Raw genomic sequence first — 25,832 nt, 5'->3', positions numbered from 1 at the left:
CAGTTTTATACTCTTAATGTTCTCTACCACCTTCTGTTTAAAGCTGATCATCTCAATTTTAATTTCAGTTTAGCAGTGGAAAGGTTGTGGTCACTGCGGAATATCTACAGCGTAATAGGACCTCATTCTGGGACAGGTGACCTGATGCTCAAGCTAATGCAGATGCACTCAATCTGAGTGTTCATTTTGCCATCCGGTGAATTCCATGGTTCTTTGTGTGGGAACAGGTTACTTGCAGGAATGAGGTCAGAACCAAGTGCAGCTCACTGAGTCTCTCCCCATTTTGGTTGATGGTCCCCAGCTGATGCATCCCCGTTGCTCTTTCCATGTCTTGGTTGTCACAGCCTACTTTAGCATTACAGTTGCCCATCACCATGCTGATGTGGCTAGGTCCCAAATCTGGAATCCAGGGCATCAGTGAGATTAGATTGATAGGTGTGGATGAGAAATGCTGCAAGCAAGAAAAGAAATATCTCATTTACTCAGGTCATAGTGACAGCAAACCCTCGGCGGTAATACACTCATTGTGGAAAAATCACTCATTAATTGGGACCCTATTAACCAATGCATCATATACGCTTGACTCCAAACCAGAGTCCAAGAGATGTCAATCGTACAGCGCTGTGCACCAACCAAGGAACAGAGCAGTGGGGAAGAGATGAGTTCTGCAATTGTATCCAAAGTGTGATTGACAGAATATCTAAACTATTCATTGCCTGCTAATACTTTTATGTGGTTTGTGACTGGTTATCTAGGCACATGGTATGATGTCTGTTTGCTGAATGAAACTTCTGAAGCAAAATAGTTACAAATAATGAATTATGCAATTGGATTAATCATAATTCAACTTGAAATTCATTAAACGTAATAAACCAGTGTCCAGACTCATGAAGAAGGAATAATCTCACCCTCTGAGTAACCAATCTAGAACTCAGAACAGAACTTTTTCACAAAGTTGTTAATGAGCCACTTTTCCAATTATTCTACCAGCTCTAGAACTCATGGAAAGGACCTCAGTGGCATTCAGGCACTGGAGTCTGTAAAAACACCCCAAGAAATAATATATGGTGATATACCTATCTCATAGAACTGGAAGGGACCCTGAATGGTCATTGAGTCCAGCCCCCTGCCTTCACTAGAGGGACCAAGTACTGATTTTTGCCCTAGATCCCTAAGTGGGCCCCCTCAAGGATTGAACTCACAACCCTGGGGTTAGCAGGCTAATGCTCAAACCACTGAGCTATCCCTCCCCCCATTACAGAGGGTGGGAAAAACTGCAGCTGCCTATGGAACAAGGGTGGTTTGGACTGAAAACATGAGGTAGCCTCGTATGCTCTGGGCAACCAAACATAATTGGTTAGATCCAGCCACTAGCTCCCTCCAAGATCTCTGTAGAAAGCAGGTTGTCTCCACGCTTAGCTGGCAATAATTAGGTGGTTTTGATGTTTATAATCTTATATAATTACTCTCAAAATATCCTCTGATTCATCCCAGTCTTTGAAGTCGGCACTTTGCATTCCAATAAGCCCTCTCATTGAAGGAGCACCTTGTAGTGGTAAATTAAACTTTTCAGAAGTCATTTCTATGTAATTGAAACTTTGGTGTAGCTGACTCCAGGGCCTGGTGTCTCCATAGCAGTGTGGGACACTCTTTAGTAGGGACAAAGGGTGCTCTCTCTGTGTATGGAGCTCTGCATTCCCGCGTCAATGCCCTTCCACTGGGGCCCTGCATGGCTGGAGCCACTCTTCATGGTACTGCAGAGCCCCTGGATTGCCAAGTGAGAATCTGGGTGGGAGTTAGAATCAGCCACAGGGAGCCAGGCTTCCAGGAAGGAGGGGTGGGGTCCGTGCACAATGGCTCATGGCTCCAGGCTGAAGGAAGGTTCCTTGCCGCATGGATCTCAGATCTGTAGTGCTTGGAAGGGGCACTTGAGCCTCTCCGAGCAGGATATCAGTGAAGTTTTCCTTGTGGAGATTTCTACCCCACCTCTTGGGAAGGGAGCGCCAGGCATTGGAAGATATGCACACAGCTAAACCTTGCAAGAATGCTTCATATAAAGCTATCCAGATCAAATTCTGCTCTCATTTACAATGGTATCAATCCAGATGAACGGCATTGACTCCTGTGGAGATACTCTGGATTGACCCCTAGCGTAACTGAGAACGGGATTCAGCCCACATTCTATGATGGGGAGCCGCTGAAACCAAGACTCCCTCTTCAGGCTGTGACAGTTTGAAAATGTGCCCTGCTCCTTTGAGACCATGCACGGTGCATCTGAAGCAGCCCCCCTGGGTTCCTGGGCTGCTGTCCCCAACAAGCCCAGCATTCATCCCTGGCACCTTTTGGTATCTCTGTGGCACTGGGCAGTGAAGTATCTGATACACTCCTGGGGAAAGAAAATCATTGATTTGTTTTCTTTGCTTGGTCACACTGGCAAAGAACTCGGTAACTGGGGGGTCCCAGCTGCCTTTTACTAAGGTCTGCCCTGTTGTCCGTTCTGGGAATGGAAACACTTGCTCTTCGGCAAGCCTCTCAGATGGCTGGGCTGTGAAGTACCTCACCTTGCCTGGAGTCATAAACCTCTGCTAGTTCCAGTTGCTACCGTGGGAAAGATACAATGACTGGTGACATTTGCTCTTGTCATTCGAGTTACTGGTGTGAACAGAAGCTGTTCTGAAAACCAAGTGCACCCGGCTCACCTGGGGACCGGTGGGGCTGTATCTCAGTTTGGATTGAATGCCCTTTGCTGGCTGAGTGGCTGCTACATGGAGGCTCCTTTCAGAGAGAGGCAGCTTTGCATTCCTTATTGCAGCACACAAGATGAGAGAATGTCTGAAGGAGGATAAAGCTCTGTCCAGTCCCTAATTGTTTTCTAACCTGTTTTGCTGCCGAGAACTTAATGAAATCTCTCCCCATCACTCGTGACCCTGAGTCGCCTCTATCTGATGGGGGCTTGTTTCTCCAGGAGCACAGATTTGGTGCTTAACAACACATTCACATCAGGCATCCAGCCTGTTCGATAGCTTGTGAAAAGCAAATCAGCAGCAGTTAGACTTGGAAGCAACAGATGCAAATGACCTTTCTAGTTCCAGAATGTTTCAGGAGATATTTCCGTCGCTTACAGACACCAAGAGAACGTGGCCAGTTAATTAGAATTAGAAGCGTTATTGAAGCCTAGGACACCACCCAAATGGAAACAAGGACACAGCCACAAAACTATCAGCTGGCTGACTGGCACCTGACACTAATGCCAACAAACCGCTGCCATTAGAGAGCAGGTGGGGGATGCTTCTCACCCTGATTGGGCCCTATGCGGGCCTGAAGCTGGGACTCCACATTCATAATGGGGGCAAAGGTGACCAGATTTTCTTCTTAAATGCCCTGGTCAAAAAAGCTCTTCATTTCACATTGCTTTCATCCCTCCCTCCCCTCCCCGAGCCTTCCAGAGCTTAGTCCAAGCTAGGTTCCTGCTTCTGAAGGGTCCACTCCCTATTTCCCAGGTGTTCTGGGATTGCTGTTCCTTGGGGTGCTCTTCTGTCCCTCCTTGTTAAAATTATGCTTCTGTCCCATATTTTCCCTGCTTTCTTGGGTGTCTCTGCAGACACACAAGGCAGAGCTCCGATGGCCAATGTTTGTGTATAGCTGAGATTTAATGGAAGACGCTAGTGTTTCACTTCCCAGATAAATGCAAGGTGAGCTCTTCTCTTCCGTTAGCCCATCTGCGCCTGAGATTTCCAGCAGCTCCTTGTGCGCAGACTACAAAGTCCAGCTTTTCAGATGTGTAGTGCTGGTGCTTCTTGGTGGAAAAAGAATTAAATCGCCTGTCGGTGTATGTCCCACATGGGCTGCCATAGGCAGGGCCGACAAAAGTGGGGGGAAGCCGGTACAAATTACCAGGGCCCGGCGGTCCGGAAGGGGGCCCGGGGCCCGGCTTCCCCCCCCTTGTCGGCCCTGTTTAGCCAGTCCGCCCTTGCTGGGGGGCCCAAAACAATTTTTTCACCGGGGCCCGAACCCGCTCTCGGCGGCCCTGGCCATAGGAGCAGAGCGTCTTTGCCTCTCCCCTAGCCATATACCCTCATAGTAATCTGACAGAAACCCACAGTCTGATTGCCAAAAGCTCTGAAGATAGACCCATACATCTTCATAGCTGCTATTGCGACAGAGAGGCCCTCACATGACTCCGCCAGGCCCTGCCATGTCGGTAGTGGTGGTGGCTGGCTTGCTGTACTGGCATCCTTGCCCATGACAGTGGGCACAGTGCAACCAAGATTCTGCTTTGCTTTGTAAGGTTTTTGTAATGACTTGTGCCGTCCAAGGTCACTTGACAGGTTTTTGTGAAGACTAATTAGTTAACGTCTTTGCAGAGCTGGGAGGCTAAAAGGTGCTGTCTTATCCTAACTACTTTTATTGATCAGTCTCATTGACTTGAAAGCATCCAAATCCTTTGGAATCACATCAAGACAAAGGGCTCTGAGGTTATTTCTTAAAAGGAACCACCTGAGATATTCTGTCTCTTCCTACTCTCCCCTAGTGAAACAGTGGAGTTTGGTGTTCCTCAGCAGGTGGCTCTCACATCCCAGCATAGCTCCGAGCCAGTTCTTCATCTGAAAGAAAATCTTAGCTGGGAATGCGCCAGCCACACCTGCTCCCGGTGCCAAGACTTCTCATCTCTCACTAGGCCATTTGCAAGGTTACCAGGCAAGAAGCATTCCCAAGAGAGATGTGCTCTCTCTCTCTCTCAACAACAGATGCAGGCCAACTAGAACGTTGTACTGGCACAAGCTCGGTCAGTGTAGTGCCACCAACAAAACTATTTCTGCAGTGTGCGTCACACTCAGTGCGTTGTGTCCACACGAGTCCAGTTGTATTGGCAAAAGCGTGTTGCACAGTTGGTAGGGCATCCCACAATTTCTTGGGAGGCATGCAGGCATTCCACAGTACACAGTGACCCTTTTCTACGTGGCTAGAATGACCCAGAGATGCTACAATGTGGTGTGAGCTACCATATTTATTTTCTTTTCTCTCTCGGGGAGAGGTGGGTGAAAAGCTAAATTATAGCTGGTGATATAGTCAGGGGAACTCTTCACATCAGACTAAGAATCATCTATGAATCTTGATGGTGAAAGCTACTTCAAAGTAATAAAAGTCATTGTTGCCATAATTAGCCCAGCACTGTCTTGCCATGAATAGACTGGTGTAATTGGGGCTTTGTCCAGAGTGTTAATCCGTTTTCTGTTTGGACTCTGCTAATTATCTCCATTGGTAACTCAAGCCTGGGGAGCATAAAATCACCAGGGACATAAAAACTGCATTTTAATCACACCATCTTCTCCTAACATGTTTCCATCCAAGGTGAAACAAAACGGAGCATTTTATTGATTAACTGCTTTCAGGAGCTTCAGAAGGCATTGAGCCTGGGGTGGGGTGGGGTGGGGTGGGATGGGGGGGCAGGGAAGGGCTTTGACAAACCCAACAAAGGCCCTGCCTTTGCCTCTGCAAATAGCACAGACTTGCTTTTTGATTGAAGGTGGAAATCTCCAAACTGTCCTATCTGCCTGCAGGGTTCATCCCATCTCCTGGGCACCCCTCCTGGAAAAGACCCACAAGATGGAATAGAGAATGGAAACCTTCCCACAGGTTGGTTGGTTGGTTTTCTTTCTTTTGAGTAAATCCTGTAGGGTTTACTAGAGAAATCGATCGCAGGAATGTAATTCTCTAGGATGGCTACAGATAACTAGAGAAGAGAGATCATTCTTGGTTCAGTTTGAACGATTCTAGCACCATTTCTCTAGATCCCTGTTACATTCCTCTAGGGCTCTATTGGTTTAAACTCATTAAATTCTATAGGCTGTTTCCATGACACAGAGATTTCTTTATAGGACATTTTAGTGTGTGAGTCTCCAACCAAACATTATCCCAGTGTCGCGGAGGCTGGAGGTTGCGGTTGGGGGTGGCCTGCTCTCTGATGCACAGCTTCTAAGCCAGGTTCCTGCTCCCTGTAGGGTGATCCCATGACATGGCCCTTGCGTGGATCTCCCAGTCACCCCTGCTTCTGACTGTGCCAGGTGCCATGTTGTCGTGCAGGGCGTGCTGAGGCAGTAGCTGATCACGTGCTCCGTTTCTCAGGAAGGAGAGAATACTCTGGGGCTCTGGACTTGCGGCTGTTTCCTTGGCTTTTTGGAGGTCATCTCAGCCTCCTCGTTTTTTACTGGCATCAGCCACCAGAATGGCTACGCTCTGTCTCTGCCAAGGTCTCCAAACCAGCGTTCCCATTCCAGGACTGCGTGCCGCAACCAAGGTCAGGCCTGGCCTCAGTGGCAGCCTTTGGCCGGGGGGTGGCATGTGGATGTGACGCCTTCTCAGCAGCCATGAGCAGCCCTGGATCAGGAGCCAGGGACATTGCTTGTAAGGGGGGCCAGCCTGCCATATGTACTTCCCAGCAGAGTCACTGGCTGCACATGGGAGCAGGTAGGTGACATGACAGGCCACCTGGCAAGGCATTGGAGGAGCAGTTTGCACTGACTTTTGTATCGGGGTGCCGGCCCACTGACACTGTGGGGCAATCTGAGAGCTGCTTCACTTGGGCTGCCTCCTTGGCAGCAGACCCCAGGGAACTACACCAGTTTCTGCAAAGAGCAACGCCTGATTCATGATGCTGGTTTGGTTTGGGTCTGGCTGGGACGTGACTTAGGGGAGATGGACCGTGCCCTCTGAGATCAGTTGCTAGTGCAGGCAGCCCCTGGGGGCATCTGGTAGCTTGATGGTGGCGGTCCGCAGCGCAGTTAGAGCTTCTTAGCACCTGTACAGAAACCGGGTAGAAAGAGGGGCAGCGACCCTGCCTGCAAGAGGCTTACAGGGAGCTCTGTGCACCACTCCCAGCAGGGTTCTGAGTGTGCTGTGTCCATTGGACAGAGCGAGCAAAAGGGACCCAGAGCTTCCTAGGGTGGCTCCAGCTGCCCTCACACAACAGGCACCGCTCCTGAGCTGCACCCCTCTGGCCGCTGCTCTGTTAAAGTGACCGCTACTTCTGCAGGAAAACAAGAGCGCACAGTGGTGTTTTGGCGATGCGCTGATCCAGACAGCTCTTTGTTGGCTCAGAGGACTCGTCTGATTCATTGTTTTCCTTAGCGTCAGGATGCAGGTGTGGGAGATCAGAAACAAAATTGACTCAATTTCTTTGATGTGTTAACTGTTCCTCCTACTGCATAAACAGTGATAAAAACTCATTTAGCAGCAGCTTCCTCGGCACCACCTGCCCTCCTCCAGCCAGTGAACATCCCCTCACCCCCTTCTCAAAAGCAAAGCACATGGTGCAGAGCGAGAGTGTGAGTGAGACTTTCCTTGTGCTCCCAGCAAACCACTGAGGCAAACAACATTTCCAGTTAGCCAGTTTTCACTCCTCTTGTGCCATTTAACATGGGGGGCTTTGTGCTCTGTAATCTTCAGCACCAGTATCTTACCATCATGGTGCCAAGCTGCTGCCAGCTGCCCCAGTGTGCACTGTGCTATAGCCCCATCTAGTGGCTTATCCTGAAGCCCTACTCTGGGGTTACTGCTTTAGCTCGGGTGGTAGCAGCCTGTGCTCAGAGCTGAAGGTCCAGGGTTCTCTCCTGGTGTTCAGTCATCACGGCTTCAGCGATGCTGCTGTAGACACTCACCTTTGGGTCCCCACTGTAGGATACAGCAGCAGTTTATTTGTATAGGGGTGGAGCCAACCCCAGAAACCTCCCAAGGGTCAAGGTGTAAGCGTGAGGAGAGGGAAGACAGAATGTCTGGTAACCTGGCCAACAGCGACTGCTGCCGATCCTGAGGGGGATGTGTCCAGGAAGAACCGCTCCCCCTGAAACGGGAGCTGGGGAGGGGGGAGACCCAACCAATACTGAGGCCCCAGCTGCAGTTTAGGAACCCTCTGCAGGGTTCCTAAACAGTAAGGAAATGTGACCCTAAAGAGCCTGCAGTACCATGGGTGGTCTTCAAGAGAGCTCTCCGTGTTCCAGTGGGGTAAGGCCCCGTGAACAGGAGGCCTTCTGCTTCGGGGTGATCCAGTCCGTCTGTCTCTCTTATGCACTTTTCCGCATCAGCATCTGTTGTGGTTGGTTACTGGGACATTGTTTATATTTGTAGGCCTGATTATGACAACCGTCCCACCACAGGGTCACAAGAGCCTCGTGATACATTGCCGATTCTGGAATTGTACATCCTGCTTCCCCAGTAATGAAGTGTCAATACGGCAGATAAGTAGTTTGCCTTAGTTAATAATTCACTGTCATTTCTAAGGGGAAAAGGTGAATTTCTCTGAGTAGCAGATTTCTCGGAAAGCTGTGAACTGCCCTTCTCCCCCATGCATACTTGGCAGCCAAGCAAATGCTGTAAGAAGGGAAGACTCCAGGGAACTCCCACTTGTGGCTGGGGAAGTGTTTAAGCCAAAGCAAATGGCTGGACTATTTATGCTGTGCTTTGAGTCACGTGGAGTCTGGCTTCGTTACTGTCAGACCTGCCAGCCCGCGAAGGCAGCCCGCGAAGGCAGCCCTGAAGTGCTGCGCATGGCAGGGCGATATGAACACACAGGCTGATCGTTTCCCCAAGCTAGAATTTCCTCTTGTTCCAAGTACCTCTCAGGAGCAATCTTCATGCAGTTCCCATCTACTCCGATGGCAGGAATATCCTAGCAACCTCTGTCCGCAGGGTCCTGACCGGGAGTTTCTGTTAGCCAAGGAATTTCTGATTTTTCGTTGTAAATGAGAGGACATTGAAGCCGTACCTTGTTGAACACTAAATGTCTTTTAAGTAACTTGCAGTGTTGTAGCCGTGCTGATCGCAGGCTATTAGAGAGACAAGGTGGGGGAGATAATACCTTTGACTGGACCAACTTCTGTTGGTGAGAGAGACAAGCTTCCGAGATTACCCAGAGCTCTTCTTCACCTAGTGCTCCTCCTGCTTCAGGTGATTGGAAGAGGAGCTCTAGGTAACTTCAGAAGCTTGTCTCTTTCACCAGCAGAAGTTGGTCCAATAACATTTTTAGAGGACCTGATCTTTTCACAGCCCCAGTTTAAGACTCATGGACTCAATTATGGTCCAACTCCATCAAATTAATCTTTGTTTGATAAATCTATTCTCAGATAATCCAATGTCATCTTCAAACAAGCCGATGTTTTTCTGAGGCTGGCTCTTTTTTTAACACCATCTGTAAACTCCTGGTTCCATCCTCCTTTGTTTTAGGTGAGCTGCTAGAGGAAGGATTTTGGAGCTCATGCATAAAAGCATCCCTAAATCCTGTCAATATCTTGTGAATGCCAGCTCAGCAAGGAGACGTGTGGAGCCCTCTCAAATAGGCAACAAGTTTTCAGAGTTGATGATTCATTATTTCTGAAGCTTTTCATTAACAGCTATGGTGTGTTAGCAGATTTGTGAGTCCTACATAATTCCATGGCATGAAAGAAATGTCTTAGAAGTTTCCTGCAACACAGTCACTTCCATCAGTGATGACTTCTGCATTGCAGCTCTGCTTATTCCCTTATAGCATCCTGCACTGTAGGTAGTTTAAATAATCAAAAGGAGGAATGCACATTAAGGGGAGGAATTATGATTATTATTTTGGGTTTCCTGATGGTAAACCCAAAAAGCAGCTTGGTCCTGAATGCAGCCAGGCTGAGCTGTTGGATTTTGTAACTCTCTTTTCCTTTTAAAACTTCCTGTCACTATATTCACAAATCAAGTCTGACAGCTAAGCTGTCCGAGGATTTGCTCTCTCGTTTCTGCTGTCCCCTTGCAGGGTGATATGTATACTCCTGATTCATCCTCAGGGTCTTAGCTCAGGGCCAGCAACAAATGTCCTGTATTATTTATCCTTCAAACCTTATTTTTGTTGCTAATCATAGGAATAATAATAAGGATAAAGATGCTTTCAGGGGATGCACCACATGGTAACTCCTTGTCGTTGATGCTAATATGCCATGTGTTCATATTTATATCTCCAGGCTTAGGGCTAGAGACTTCTGACAAGGATTTGAAGGAACTGTAGTGGAAAACATTTCTTCATTTCAAAAACCATTTGCAAAGGAAAGTGCCAGAAAAGGAGCAACAGAGACACATTTTCAAACAACCCAGCTCCTTATGTTTTCGCACAGAACTGTGTTTGACACTGAGAACCCTGAGAAGAATTCTAGGACTTAGCTCAAAATACAGTAGAGCGGTGTCTCGGAACCCTGCGATGTTGAGAACACGATTAGCCAAGTATCCTAGGAAGCGCCGCCATCTGTCTTGCAATTCTATTTATTATTAAATGAGACTAAACCCATTCACGCACCAGCCCATGACACGCTCTTTCTCTCAAGGCTCTGGTTGCAATGGCTTGAATAAGATAAACTGTACAGTCTGACTCAGACATGGCCTGTTCATGGGGCTGCTGAAGGAGAGCAGCTGGGTGCAGGAGGTTTCCAGTATTCAGAGGTGTGAGGTGGGTGCTTATTCTATCCAGGCCCTGCTCCTTCACTCACTGGCAGCTTTTACATGCCTCCTTCAAGGCAATTAACCTGAGGGCAGCTAAGAAGCTTTCCCCTGCTCTCCTAGATGGCCTGCCAACCTAGATAGTTAATACCATTGGGATGCAGCTCCTAGATGTTAATACAATTAAGATACATGGAACAATGGGAACCACAAAAAGCTGTGTCTCCCGAAGAGGTTTCTTTATCTCAGTGGCACTAGCTTATTGATATCCAGACGTCACATTGTGTATATATAACACTTGTTTGAGAGTTGTTTGTTTATTTCAATTGATGTTAAAAAATCCTGTAGATCCAATAGCAGTTGTGTTCCCAAACAGCAAGCCAGTGACAGCTAACAATATGAACAGGTTCCCTCATTACGCCAACAAAGTGATTTTCTTGATTTCATTTTTAGATTCAGGTGTTTTGTCAAGATGAAAATTTAAATCCCCTTCATGTTTTATAGGGTTTTTTTCCAGGCTTTAACATCAAAGATCTAATTATGGCTAGATCTAAACTAAAACATAGAATCAAAGGAATAGAACTCATGGAAAGATGTATTTTATTGTGAGACATATTTCAAGGCTTATTTCGGTAACAGCTGCAATGAAGAACAGATGCGAGCTGCCTGGATTGTCTGATAAAGGCTAACTGCCTAATAACAGATTTTGAGTGATTTATTTTTAAACTGCAGTTTTGGGGTGAATTAAGAACCTTTTAGAGCTCAGGAAAGTGAGAAGTGGTTGGCATTATCTAGATTCAGGCATAGTGCAAACAGGTATTGTAAACTCATATACATTTAGGCCGATTGTAAAAAATAGCAAATCAATAAATTTCTGCCAATGCACTTCAATCTCAACCAGCAATAAACAGGCTTCTTTATCAAAGGTACCATTTTGCTATGTGCTTCCTTCAGCACAGAGACCATCTGTTTCTTTACGTGTCCTAATCCTGTGATTAACTCAAGCAGTCAAAAAATCAGGAGTGAGGGCAGAAGGCAAAGAGTTGTGCATTCTCCTTCACACGGGCCTGATCCAAACTTCCATGGAGAGGCTTCCATTAACTTCAAGGGGAGTGAATCAGGCTGTGAGTGTGGGTCCTAATTGCAGTTGCTATTAATGGGATTTACACACACTAGTGACCGTCAGCCTCGTCAGCTTGCTGCGGAGATCCCCAGGCACCGCAGAGCGAGGAGCCAGCTGTGGCACCTTGATTCTGGCTCCAGTGCAGATTTGCGTTGCTGTGACCTGTGCCTGCTGGCTGTGGAGCCCAGTCACGCGCCTAGTCTGCCTCCTATGCCAGGGCCTTCAGCGCTTATTGATCAGCTGGGGACTCCTATCTGCTTTCTGGCCACCGTGCAGAACCCCGGCATAGAAGGCAGGGAGACACCTGAACCCAAGCTGAACTGTAAATCAATGGGATTTCAGCATGGACCTAAAAGCAAGCCCGTACTTCAGTGCTGTCCTGAATGGGGCCCAAGATTTGTCCCATAAATCCATTGTCCCTTTATCACCACTCAGCAGGGTGCCCCTGGTTAGCAGTGCGTTCTCTGACTTCGGGGAGATGTGGTGGGCCTGGTGGGATTAGCTCTTTGAATTGCAAAGGCTGGTTTGAAAACAGCACACTCTCCGGATTCTCCGTTGTGTGTGACAAGCCCAGCAGTAGCAGAAAATAAACACCCCAAACTGGGGCTGTAGGCAGGGTTCTGATCAGCCCTAGCTCTCCCGGCCAGCTGCTCTCTGTGTCCTGTCCTCACGTCTCTTTATTCTGTGCCACCCTCCTGTTTATTGGCACAACCTTTGTATACTCTGCTCCTTCCCTGAGCCGTTGTACCCACCCTCCCTCCTCCTAGGCGTCTCTTTACCCGTTCTTGTCATTGCCCGTCCCCCTCCGTCTCTCCCTCTTTCCATCATTCCTGCTCTTCCCTCAACACCTGGCCAGGGAGAGCAGGAGAGTCCTGCCCAGGGATGGCCAGTTACGGTTGCTCTCTCAAGGGCTGTTCTGACCAGTGAAAGCCCCCTGTCTCTTTGCTTCCTGGAGCTGCACTGTGCCGGCCCCTTTGGCAGAGCAGAGTCCTGGCGCTCCTCACGCAGGATGGTTTGAGAGAACTGGGCAAGGAGCTCAGAGTCCGCCCCGCAGTGCAGTGTGGGGAAAGTAGGCAGGTACCCAGTGGAACTGGTTAGTCCCACTTCACACGAGATGGTTTGAACTTCCTCTGGTATATTCCTTCGAGTATCTCAATGGCTTGGTTGGGTTTGTGGGATTCAGCGGGCGTTAATTTTAGCTCTGTAAATACCTTAACAATACTGTGGTAGCCCAGGTTCTTGAGAGCTTTGGGTACTGTCAGCCTGAGCTTTATTTTCTGCATGTCAACCTACAGCCCGAGTGTCTGCACGGACACAGGACAACAGGGGGCACATTTCACTTCAGACTACATTTTGGAACGTTGAGATTTTTCCCTTTTTGCCTGTTTTCCTGTTACCCATTTTGCACCTGAGAGTCTTGGATAGATCCTGGAATAGAGCTTTAATGGTCACTAATACAAGATGCACAGCTAGGCTGGGGAACAAATTTGCAGTTGCGTACTCGTATCCAAAACTACCAAAACTGGTGTTTGCAACTCCGTGCACAGACCTACCTCAGTTCCCAAAGTCCCAGGACACACGTCGATGCTGAGTGGGCCGTCTCTTCTTCGTATATGCCACAGTGCCAGAATCTAGGCAATGGGGAGGAATCTTCCTACGATGTTATATCAGTGATTTGTCCACTAATATGCTGCAAAAAGTGATGTAAAAATAAACTGTCCTATCCTGTTCTGAGATATTGTGGATCATATTAAACCCCATGTCATGTGCATGCTCTTTATTTATTCCATGATTCTTCCACCATTGCTATAAACCCTCTTCCCTCTCCAGAGAAGAGATTTAAAACCTGAAACCTACAACATATAAGGGAAAGTGACCAAACACCTAGAGGACAGTGTCAGCTTTCACTTTGGGTTTGTCTGTTTTATTTAATGCAGGGGAGAACATGTAATGCCTGCTATAAAACCTCCCTCTCTATTTGATTTCACTGTGTCAGCAGCCTGTGGTTTTGTATTCTCCATGAGCACAGCTGGACGGAAGATGCACTTTAATAGGCCAATAACCAGCCTGCCTTTCAGAGTCATGGCAGTGGGTTTTTAATAGCACATCGGAAAGCCCGTGTTTTGCAGTGGAAGGCACGTTCTGCCATACCAGCAGAAAGGTGCATCTCCAGGGCGGTTTATTAAAGCTCGGTCCCACGGCAGTTCTGCAGTCAGGCTTGCGGCAAAGCGGCCTGCTAGGGACACAAACCCAAGTGCGAACTCAATATCTGACCGTGCCAATTAGCCAGATCAAACTTTGTTTTATCACCAAATCTTTCTGAGCGTTCTAAACCGTTCACAGCAGAGATCGCCATTGCCTAGTAGCTTTGCAGGCCCCCCTGCCCCCCCCCCCACACCTTTCTGGTCCTTGCCTCTCCTGCTGAGGCAGTTTGTCTGAGTCCAGCACTCGGCAGGGGAACTGTGCGTGTTCACTCGTCACTCGCAGAACTGCAGGGGCCCGGGGTAGAGACGAGACAAGCCAGCTTGGACCATCTTTTCATTTTACCTTACAGCTTTCTCACAACCATCTTTTCTTTTCTTTTTTCTTCTCCCTCCCTGCCCCTCCTGCTCCTTGTGTGTCCCCGTCCCCTCTCCTGCCCTTAGAGCTCTCCATCAGCCTCCTTGCAGTGATAGTTATTGTGTGTGGCCTCGCCTTGGTGGCAGTTTTTCTCTTTCTCTTTTGGAAGCTGTGCTGGGTGCCCTGGAGGAACAAGGCCATTTCTTCTAACGTCTCCCAGAGCGAGGCGGCCTGCAACCAGGAGACCATGGCAGACAAGCTAAAGGACACAGGCACGCTTGGCTTCCTGGAGGCAGCTGTGAAGATCAGCCACACCTCGCCGGATATCCCAGCCGAGGTCCAGATGTCCATGAAAGACCATATCATGCGGCACGCACGGCTACAGAGGCAGACGACAGAGCCGGCATCGTCCACCAGGTGAGTGCTGCGCTGTGCTCCGTGCAGCATGGAGACAGCGTGGGTCTGTGCAGATCGGTGCCATGCGCGTGGCTGAAATGGCTTTTCCATTTAAATTCTGAGAGCCTTCCATTTAGGAAGCTGCGCAGTGCCTGGGCTGATCTGCAGGCCTTCCCAGATGCCCCACACCTTGGAGACTGCTGGCACTTAAAGCAAGAGGCGTAAGTTCAGGCTTGGGTTGGATTCTTACTAGCATGAGCCTGCAAGAAGGGACAGTTTTGCCCCACACATAGGAGAGCTATAGGTCTCCTTGTTAATACGGCACCTCCTGGTGGCTGGAAGTGGACCTGTGTTGTTGGCCATTGGTCAAAGGCTATTTGACCAGTAGGTGGTCAAGGATGGAGTTAGCAGCTGTTGGGGGGAGGTTGGGTTTCTCAGGGAGAAGTCGGGTAACTGCCCATTCTGTGATGTCATGCCCTGAAATTACAGAAGGTACAGTAATCCTGAGCACAGGCTGGAGAAGAGTGGAGCCTGGCCAGCAAACCAAGAGAGGATTAGAGATGCTGTAGGTATCCATTGACATGGTCTGTGGGCAGAGGCTGTTAGATTATCTATCCCTCCTGTACGTCCCAGCCCATGTTCCCCCAAGACCAGTCCCACTGCACTACTCCTTGGGAATGGCTTCGACTAAATTTACCAGATGGCGCCTTTCCGTAGGGGAGAAACGCTGTCTCTGGAAGTTCAGTAGTAAGCGGCACTGAGCTGCCAGCAAAAGCGAACCATTGTTTCTAGTGTCTGCCTGGCTCTAGAGAGAAGCCCTAAAAACAGCAAGTTAGTACAGCCCGCAGCTTCTTGGCTGCTGTGCCTAAACCAGGGGGTCTCCATGGGTCCCTGAAAGAATCTCCATGCTGTGTAACGGGGGCGTTCTCCGTGTTCAAGTTTAGCCTGGATGATTCATTCCATCTGATCCGTCCTGGAGCTCAGCAATGGGAAGTCAGACTTTCCAAAACGGCTATTTACTAACTCACAAGGAATCAGATATTATATCACTGTACACTAACGACCCTAGATATGTGTACGTGTCTAGCTTACACTCAACAGGGTAGTTATACCCTGGGCTCAATACTGTGTGATTATTGAGAATGTGTGATAACACGTATCTCTAGTCTCCAGCAAGTGGCTTGCCTTGGGTGGGTTCTTAATAAGTATTTGTTGTTCGATATGTAAGAGCTATGTCATTGAGCCTGAGGGGAGATGTACCCAGTGGGACTGAAGGAAACACACCCATCCCCATGCTGGAGTGTTTGCCAAAGATTTGCTTGGTTTTGAACCAGCTGAAGTATTAAGTCAAACTTAAGGTGGGCCCTTGATTAAAAGTAAAGGATTCAAACCGTGTTACTGTGACTTGACCTCATTGTGTCAAGCTGACAATATGCTTGTGGCCACTTTAATTTTGTGACAGCACAGACAGGGCGAGGGAAGGATTGGTGACATGGTATATTGTCAGATAGAATTAGACCCCTTTGCTCTCTTCTTGCTTCTCTGGCTCACAGCAGAACTCATTGGATAAATGGAATTGACGTATCACTCGCTGGCCAGGCGTAGGAGTAGCTGCATGCCAGTGCCCCGCTCAATGCCTCATTGCTGCCCCAGCCGCAGCCCACAGGCCTGTGCATGAGAGTCATTAACATTAGAGGTGAGATGCACGGGCCTTGGATGGCTAGTCTGGGGAAGAATCCAGAAATTCTCCCTGAGTCCGGAGTCTGTGTAACTAGGGAAGGAAGCTGAGTCCTTGTTTTCCGGCTGCAGTGCTGGCCACAGCCCCAGTGAGGTGGGCAGCCCCACTGTGCAGGCAGCTGTTGCTCAGAACGCTGCTTGCACCAGCGCCCAGCATACAAGACACACACCTCAGTCTCCTATTTGAAGGGGAACTAAAACTCATCTTGTGACCGCTGGCATTATGCCAGGCATTGTCTGTGACTGAATTGCATTGCTTTTTGGGCAGCTCAGTCACGTGGACACATGACACACATGCAGCATGTGCCCACACTCACACACAAACACTGCACACACGCCCAGAACCCCCGCTCTGTGCACACACAAACACACGCACGTTCTGCTTCTCCAGAACCGTTCATGCACAAGAGAGGGTAAAAGCTCGGTCAGGCTGAGCGTGTGTGGGGACAGCTTGCCAGGGCCTGCCCACGGTATGCCAGCTCTTCTCATTTTTCATAGTCACTTGCATCATTAAATTCACCCCCCAAGATGTAACAGAGAAAAAAATTAAACAGGAAGTTGTGTCAGACTCCACTGGCAAACGTCTCACTGCACCCTGAGTTACAGAGGGGTGTTTGGGATAATGGTGCGGATGTGTTACCGTCACTCATCTCCCTCTTGCACCTTCCTCAGGTGTACGGAGGTACGCAACTGCATGGAAAAAATCATGTACAAACCTCCAAGAAAGAAATGCAGCATGTTGGCCTTTGTGGTAACACTCTCAAAACTTACCCGGGCTCCAAGGTTTGCGTAGTGGAGAAGGCCCCCTGGGTAGTAGCCCTGTTTCTTTTGTGCACCTTAATCATCATCCTGTCACATCATTTCGGGTCCCTGAGTGCCACATCAAAACCAGAGATCAAACTGCTAACCCTGCCCTCCTTTGTTTGATTCGCTGCCCTGCGGCTGCCTCCTGTACTGAGTATTGCATAGCTGGGTATCCTCTTGAATCCGGAATAAATTCATGCGAATGGGTGTGAATGATCAAATCAGGCACATGAGCCGTCTCTGTAGCAGGTCGAGCTGCTGTGGGTGCAGGGAGGGTAGAGACAAGTGCTGGAACAGGGATTGTTCTTGGATTTATTTCCAAATCGCTCCTTCCTGTGCTATCTGAATGCCAGGCACACACATTTTCATTCTGTGCCCTCCTGGGGCCTGGTGGGATCTCCATCCAGCTCCACACAACCACGACACGCTCACTGCTGAGTCAAAACTCCCCCTAGCAACCGGAAGGGCCCTCCTGAGTCCAGTCCCCTGCTGTCACAGGCAGCCCTGCCACATAACCCTGTTCATAAATGTATCACTAACCGCCATCGTAAAGGTGGTTAGCTGGTTGGCCCCACTGCTCCTATTGGGAGGCTGTTCCGGAGCCTCCCTCCTTTGATGGTTAGGAACCATCTTCTCATTTCCAGTCTAAATTTATTCATGGCCAGTTCATTGCCATTGGTTCTTGTGCCCACACTGTCCTTCACTTAAACAGCACTTCTCCCTCCCCGGTGTTTACCCCGATGGGCTTACAGGCAGCAGTCGCATCCCTGTCAGCGTTGTGTTGCTAGGTTAAACCCGCCAAGCTCCTTGTCATCTTAGTAGCCCTTCTCGGTGTCCCTTCCAGTTTGAGTTCATCTTCCTCGGGGCCGGCTATATGAACGAAGGGTAATTCCAAAGCCACGCTACATGACCCCCAGTGTCAGCCTTCTCCCCTGTCTTGGATGCTCCACAGTCCCCAGGCCCTAGAGTCCTCTCCCCTTGTATTCGGGGAATGTCTAATGAGCCGTACCTGCCCCAGTGATTCGGCAGTACCTCGCCTGCTGCCCCAGGGGACCCTGCCATGCTGTCACACGGCCTCTCACACCCCACCGGGCTCAGCGCTGTGTGGTGCAGGCCCAGCTTTGGGAGTGAGGCAGGTTATGGGTGATCAGGCAGGGAGTGGGGGCTCCTTGAGTTCTCAGTTTTTAGCTACAGAGCAAAAGGAAGAACTGAGGGGCGTCACCCAGCTCCCGCAGGGGCAGATTCTGCAGCCCTGCAGAGACAATGAAAGTGAATAACAACAACACTAGAGTCCGGAGAACCTGTACTGGGAAATCAGCAGGGCCTCTCTGAGCCCCTTCCCTTCAGAGTGAAACATGAAAAATGCATCTGAAGTAGCATGAAATGCTTTTAATGCTGAGGTCCCCTGGGACTGGAGCTGCTTCCATGCGAGACGGGGACCCAGCCTGCCAGGTCTGCATGTGCCACTGCCCGGCTGGCATCTGTTGGGGAGGTCTGGGTGCAGCAGGGCCCGGAAGCAGCCATCTTAGCTAGTCCTGCCTCTGCTTGCCTGGCTTTCACAGCCCTGTGAATTCTGAGGGGAAGGAAGTTTAGTGCCAGGGTCTGGCAATGGAAAGGGGCAAGAGAGCTGGAGAGTCTCCCTGGCCTGTGGGCTCTCCACAGTGTGTTTGCTCTCATTTGTGTCACAGGGCATGGAAGGAGAACAAATGAGAACTGGAAGGACCCTGGGCTTCTGCTTGTTATCTGGGCTCCTCAGTTCAGGCCCGTCTCTGCGTGTGAGGGGGGAGGCGGCACCTCTGCATGCTGGGGCTGGGATGTTTCCATTGCAGATCCAGGAAGAGAGCCTAATGCCCCAAGCCCATAACCAGCTCAGAGGTTCCCCACAGACAGCACAAGCACTTGTTCCCCTCCTTCTCCCATCCCCAGCTCTGCTTGGGCTCATCTAGGGAGGGAGCAGTGGGAATGCGCCAGGCAAAGTGTACAACTGTCCTCTCCCCCTGCAGGCACATTTCCTTCAAGAGGCACCTGCCTCGGCAGATGCACGTGTCCAGCATGGACTATGGCACAGACCCGCCCCTTGAGGCCGAGCAGCCAACCAGCATCGGCAGGATTAAACCAGAGCTTTATAAGCAAAAGTCTGTGGACTCCGAGGACCCGGAGAAGGAGGCGGCAAAAACCTGTGGGAAAATAAACTTCACCCTCAAATATGACTATGAGAACGAGACGCTGATTGTGCGGATCCTCAAGGCCTTTGACCTGCCGGCCAAGGATTTCTGCGGCAGCTCAGACCCCTACGTCAAGATCTACCTCCTGCCGGACAGGAAGCGCAAGTTCCAGACGCGAGTCCACAGGAAGACTCTGAACCCCACCTTCGATGAGTCCTTTCACTTCTCTGTGCCCTATGAGGATCTGACTAGCAGGAAACTCCACCTGAGTGTCTTCGACTTCGACAGGTTCTCCAGGCATGACATGATAGGGGAGGTTATCTTGGAGAACCTGTTTGAGGCCTCGGACATTTCCCGGGAAACCTCCATCTGGAAGGACATTCAGTACGCGACAACTGTGAGTATCTGCTGCAGAAGAGCCACGTTGGCCTTCAGATGGGTTGAGATCTATGCAGATATTGTGCATCAATGTTGTATGCACTGTCTGTGCACATTAAACTGGATAGTGTGTCTAGAGACACACACCAGGAGAGTGTGTGTCTTTGTCCTCCCCCCCCCCCCCCGCTCTGCTCCACACCAGTAATAAGAGTCAATTAGAGTAGCCAACTAACGGAGTTTCTCCATTAGCACAAGTGAGAGGGTCTCGTACTTTTAGCACTGAAGACCCACGGTTTAAACTCCACCGATGATGACCCAAGCATAGTGGGGAGGCAGGCTGTTGTGTGCACAGGCCTGTCAGCTCTACCAGGGTCCTCATTTATTGCAGACCCTGTTCTAGCTCCACCTGCCCCATCTTGCTGTTATCTCCCTGTTCAGTACCGTGTGTTGTGTCCCACATGTGGTGAGTCATGTACTCAGTCCATGGTAGCTTGAAAGCTCTCAATGTCTGCCATGTGCATAGGATAGACATTAATAAATTACTCTGGAGGAACATCCTGGTCCATCAGATCACTTACCTCCATTTTGAGAAGTTACACCGTCTTTATTTACTGGGTGACCTGTTTCCACAGTATCAGAAAACATCATTTCGGAAACGTGTAGGAATTGCTAGGTTTCCTGAAGTTTTTCTTTTTACCTTTTTGAAAAGAAACATTTTCAAGTCCTCTAAACAAAACAAATTAGCAAACAACTCCAACCTGCAAGCTGATCCTGCGTGGAAAATTCAAACAGAGACGCTCCAGCCATTATTATTATTATTCAGTATTAATCTGGCTCTTTCAGAACCCTCTCGGAAATCTACGCCCAGAGGGATCAGCTGGAACCATAACTTTTGTTTGCTTTTCGTTTAGAGGGTTGCATCATCATTTCACCTCTTTTAAAGTTCAACCAGAAGTTGTGGGATTAATCACTAGGTAAAATTCTATTCCATGAGTTGTGCAGGACAGACTAGAGCATCGTAATGATCCCTCGTGGCTGTAAAATCTGTGAATCTGGGGATAAAATGTACAAATAGCGGCAGCTTCCTCATTCAGACACTGCCCTTAGCCCCGAGTGCACAGTCGGGGTTTTGTCTGACGGGGTAGTAGCCCATCAGCGCTGCCTGGCAGTGTCACTTCTCACTGCCCCCTGGCTATTGGTGGGGTTGGGCTGGTCACATGAGCTCTGGGAGAGTGTGTGTGTGTGTGTGTGTGTGTGTGTGTGTGTGATGCTGACCAATGACTCACGCAGTGCTACCCTCATCCGCTCTTTGGCAGTGGAGCAGTTGCAGTAGTTCCCTCCCTTGTGCTGCACGGGGGAGAGTACCTGCAATAACGGTGATGGTGAGACAGGGGTAGCACAATGAACAATGGCCTGTAAGAGGCTGCAGTGTTAGCTCCACGCCCTGTCAGCAGGTGATGATCCTGCTGGGAAATAAAGCCTATTGTGCTGGCTCACTGAAAAGGATGCTTATTACCTCCTGGGGATAAGAGGACATGGAGGTGGTTCTCTGCAGAGAAGATCTAGTGTGTGAGCTGAGCAGGCCGGAGGGAGGACCCTTAGGAGCAGCGGAGGCTGGAGACTGGAATTTTGGTGGGTGTTTTGAATTCCTTTAGTGAATGAAGTGGGGTGGTTCTGACCCATTGTGACTGGTCAGACTGTGGTTATGGCCAGCGGGGGGCGCCACCTGCCCACACTGGCTGCTCAGTTCAGAAGCATGCACATTAACCCCCATATAAATCGCTGTATTTCTGCTCTTCCCATATCACCTCCAGGAGTGCCTGTTTGGAGATAGTTAGTCCTGAGGCCTAACAACAAACCAATCTGCTTTGTAGGTCTGGAAGCGACTTGCTCTTTTTCTGTCTCATGTCACAGCCTTATTTCTGAGGCTGCAGAATATGGGATTTCCAGAGCCCTGTGGCCCAAAGCAAAGGCCCTGCCAACCCTGCCTGGCGATGAGCATATCCACCTGTCTGGCAAACGGAGTGAATGCTGTGTGTAATCCTGCCTGGAATTCCCCCAGGGTTATTTGGTCTCTCAGCTCTCTTGCTTTCTGCCCGGGGACTGAGTTCTTGCATAGCAATAGCTATTGCACAGGGGCCAGCAATATTAAAGGACACCTGTTGGCACTGCTCTGGGACCTCTAGCAGTATTGCTCTCGCTCTCTGGCCACATCCCCATCTTGCCACTCGATTTCTGCCAACAATATCACTCCGTCATCGCACTGAATTCTGACCTTTCCTTGCATTCCCCTCAAGCTAGGGCTCTCCTTGACCTACAAGTGCCACCCATCTGCTGGCCACAGATACCAAGGGCTGGTGAGACCTCCCCTAGCTGTGCTCTGCCTGGGGAGGTGCAGTGCTAAGGGAAGGGAGAGAGCTGCACTTTGCTAATGCAATTGCCGGACAGCCCAGCACGTGTCCAGAGCTGGAGTTTGACTGTTCTGTGTAGGAAAGGATGGAGTGAGCTGAACTGAGCAGTCAGTCCCCTGAAGTGTTTCTGAGGCCAGGGATAGGTGAGGCGTTGCGGTTCCTGTTTGACTCTGGACTCCATCCCATCACACTGCCGGTTCTGACCCCGACACGCTGGCACCAGAGACTTGTTTGTCTGGATTCCCAAAGACAGAGTCCTTGGGAGCCAGGGCTGCCCGTAGCTGTACCAAACCGGTGTGTGGCTGCGGGTCTCAGGTACTGACGTGCACCCCTGGTGTGTGGCTGTGGGTCTCAGGCACTGACGCAGCATCTGGTAATCTGTAGTGCATTTATCTTCACACCAGCCCATGTGCAGGGGGGGAGCTGAGGCACAGAACGGCTGAGTGACTTGCCCAAGGTCACATGGGGAGTCTGTGGTAGAGCAGGGACTCCAGATCTCCAAGTCCTACACTAGTGCCTCCTCACTGGGAGACCCTCATGCTCTGGCTGCCTCCGGCAACATTGTCTGCATGGAGATTGGGCGTATTTGCACCCAGGTGGCCCCTGCACTTGCTGTTTGCAGCTGGGACATGCACTAGGCAGAGCTCTGCAGGATCCTCTTTGTTCCCACTTCCTCTTGGATTTCAGTTCAGCCAGTTTCAGAGAAATCCAGGACCTGGGATCAGGTCCTTCCGCACTGCCCTGCTGGTGCTAATCCTGAGCGGTCCCGCGGCCTGGGCTTCACCTAAAACTTAGGTCAGCCTCGCAATGTCACTCAGGGCTGTGCAGAATGTCCCGTCTGGATGGCCATAGTTAGGTCGAACTAATCCCTGGTGGGGATGTGGCAAGGTGGGCAGAAGGATTCTTCTGTCAACCTAGCTCCAGCCTCTAGGAGAGGTGGATACCTATGTTGATGGAGGCGTCTACACAACAGCACAACATCTGCGCCACTGCAGCACCATGACTGTGCCGCTTGTGGCAGCTGTAGTGCAGACATACCCTCAGCGTGGACTTGGAACCTGGTGTGTGTGCGCGCGTGTTGTGCATGGTGTCCGTGTGTGCGCATTGCAGCGCACTGATTCTGTGCACTGTTCAGGGGCGATGTGGTTGCTCATAACGGACAGCTGTCAATGGGCTGCCTGCTACTCGGTTCCGAACAGGGGCATTTTTAGAACAATGCCTATGGTGGCTGTTTCTCTGACAAGAGTATTTTGTTGAGCGGTTGAGGATCTGATCCAATGAACAACAGGCACCAGTCGAGCCAGACGCTCCCCAGCCCACCCAAAACACCAGCCCTTTTTTGTTTATCTTCATCCATCGTCCTTCTATTTCGGCACTTAGTACTCCCGCCCCCGGCACTCGCAGTACTGTCCCTGAATCCACTTCTTAGTGCTACTCCAGTCACTTGCTCCAGAGTTTGTTCAGTTTGTGAGTCTCCTGGCTAAGGCCTATACAGTTTTGCATAGATTCTGTGGTGAATTTCCTGATCCCAGGGTGTGCAGTCTAAACCTGCCTTGCTCATCAGTTATTTGACATGACTAGTGTATTGGAGACTTAAGACACAGAAGTGTTCTTTTGCTGATTTAATGTTTCTAACTTCAGATTACTACTAGGGAATAGTTCCCTGCTTTGAAATCCTAATACCAGCTTTGCACTCCAGACATTGCTATGAAATTGCTTGCTTTTCCCACCGTGAGAACATGCTTCGATTTCTCTGTGGCCACAGCTGGGGTTCTCTAGCTAATCTTTACCTACCGGACAAAAAGAGTTGATTAGGTCATTTCGTAGCCAGAGTCTGCCCTTACTCCCCACAGGCTGAGCTAGCTGGCTTGAGGCTGGCTTGAATTTAATTTTCGAATGGCTTTGAAAGGCTCTTCCTTATTAAATGTTCCTTATAAGAAGGAGTTTAAACAAAACCACTGAAATGCGTAGTTAAGAAATTTGCCAGATTAACTGTCTTGTTTGAGATTGAAGTCCTTTGTGTACTGGGCTGCTTTGGAAGGGTGTCTGTTATCTTTAAGGATCATCACATGCAGGCTTTATCTTTCATCCTTGAAATCCTTCCTATTGTACTTGCACTGGATAAGACCATAGCAGTTCCTACAGCCCTGGAGCAAAGACTCATTATTTCTGTGTGAAACTCCACATTTATCATTATAATGGCGGAGCTGTCGTGCATGTTGCAAACATCTCCATAACATTGTAATTATTGCTAAAAATCCACAGCTCACATTGCTAATTTACTGAGGCTGGCTTATTGCAAGGAATAGTAGCCATAACCGGCATAACAAATATGCATCAGGTCTCAGGCAGCAGTAGCCCCGGGAGGCTAGCATGTGGCCTAAATGAAGTTCTTAATATTCTCATTTTGTGATGTAAACAACAAGGCCAGGCTTAGCTTCTGTTAATATGACACCCATGTTTAAGCCATTCCTGACACCGAGAAGAGAGAGGTAATACGTATAGACTGCTTGAGAGAGCTTTTCCCAAAAGCATATTCAGTGGCTGGCGCGCTGGGCTGCTGTTGCTCACAGACCCTTGTGTACCATAGATCACTTGCAGTTCTAGGTGCAAGTTATTTAACCGGGCTCTGCTGTGACTACCAGAGGCAGGTGGCTCCTTACCCTTACCTGGACATAATGGAATAGGGCAATTCTGGGGTAGGACGCTGAGGAGCAAGCCCAATTGAGGAGGAAGGCTTAAACCTAACTCGGTTATTCATTTCTTTGGTAATAAAGCCAGCCCTGGTTGGGACAGGCATCCGCTAGCCCACTGGTCAGCGCTTCAGAGCTGAGGCAGATGATATGGGATTTTTATAGTGCCTTCCAGCATGAAATCTGAAAAATACAACACAGTTAAAGAACATCAAAGCCCAGAAAGAAAAGGTATTTTTCTTTCCTTTTCTCCAGGAGGAGGAAAACAAGTTTCCTCTTTATTGTAAAAGTGCCAGAGGGGAATGAAAGGACGGGATCGTCCGTGGAGAGGGTCTGTGACAATGCCAGGTGTGTAGTTTGTATTTGACTGTGGAGCAGAGATCAAGGTTGGGTGTGTAGGAAGTGGTAAGGGCTTTTTCATGGGAGAGCGAATGGGGTTAGCTAATGGTAGGTACAGGTCTGTCGCATCTTACGCGCATTTAACATGCGCGATTTCAACTTTACGCAGTCGGCAAAAACAAAACAAAAACAAAAAAAGAGAAAAACAACAGTTTTAATACTATACCTGTAGTGCAGGCGATTTCGCCCGCCATTGAACTCAATGGGGTTTTGGCTATATGCGGTTTTCGCTTTACGCGCTAACCGCGGAACGGAACCCCCGCGTAAGATGAGACAGACCTGTACCGAACAAGCAGAGAATCCCTAACAGAGGGATTATTAAAGGACGGGCTGTGAAGGGGTCATATTGGCTGCGGGGTGAGCAGAGCAGGCTATGTACAGACAGTAGCATCTAGCAAGCCTCACAGAACTCCCCCAGGACAGTATGGGACAATTGCTTGGCTCTGTCCTGCCATCCTCTCCCTATCACATACATGGTCCCATTCATTTCCATGGGAGTGCTGCAGGCACTGGTCTGCCATAGCCAGTTGTAACTACCCAGGTACACTTCTGTTTCAGCAGAAAGTGGGAAGATAAATGTGGTTCTCCATCCTACATTACCAGCAAAGGCTTGAGCAGCGAAGAATGTGTTAGTTTGTTCATGTCGGTGGAAAAGCACAATGTGCCCAAAGGAGGATGTACAGCCATTCAGACAGTGCCACTGCTGAGCAGCTACTGAATG

The 25,832-nt window shown here is 49.4% G+C and overlaps 1 protein-coding gene across 1 annotated transcript in view; it reads left to right on the top strand.

The window, feature by feature from the left end:
- The window catches only part of SYT6 (synaptotagmin 6), an 85,584-nt gene that overhangs the window by 22,639 nt on the left and 37,113 nt on the right, over positions 1 to 25,832 (top strand). The window contains exons 2-3 of the mRNA XM_024211388.2: positions 14,215 to 14,545; positions 19,069 to 19,627. Coding sequence (XP_024067156.1) covers positions 14,215 to 14,545; positions 19,069 to 19,627 — 890 coding nt within the window. The remainder of the gene's footprint in view (positions 1 to 14,214; positions 14,546 to 19,068; positions 19,628 to 25,832) is intronic.

Source organism: Terrapene carolina, unplaced genomic scaffold (genome assembly GCF_002925995.2).
Source record: "Terrapene carolina triunguis isolate 2854851 unplaced genomic scaffold, T_m_triunguis-2.0 Scaffold926, whole genome shotgun sequence".
In the NCBI taxonomy this organism is placed as follows: domain Eukaryota; kingdom Metazoa; phylum Chordata; order Testudines; family Emydidae; genus Terrapene; species Terrapene triunguis.
The sequence above is the reverse complement of the archived record's forward strand: the minus strand, read 5'-3'. Positions and strand labels throughout refer to the sequence as shown.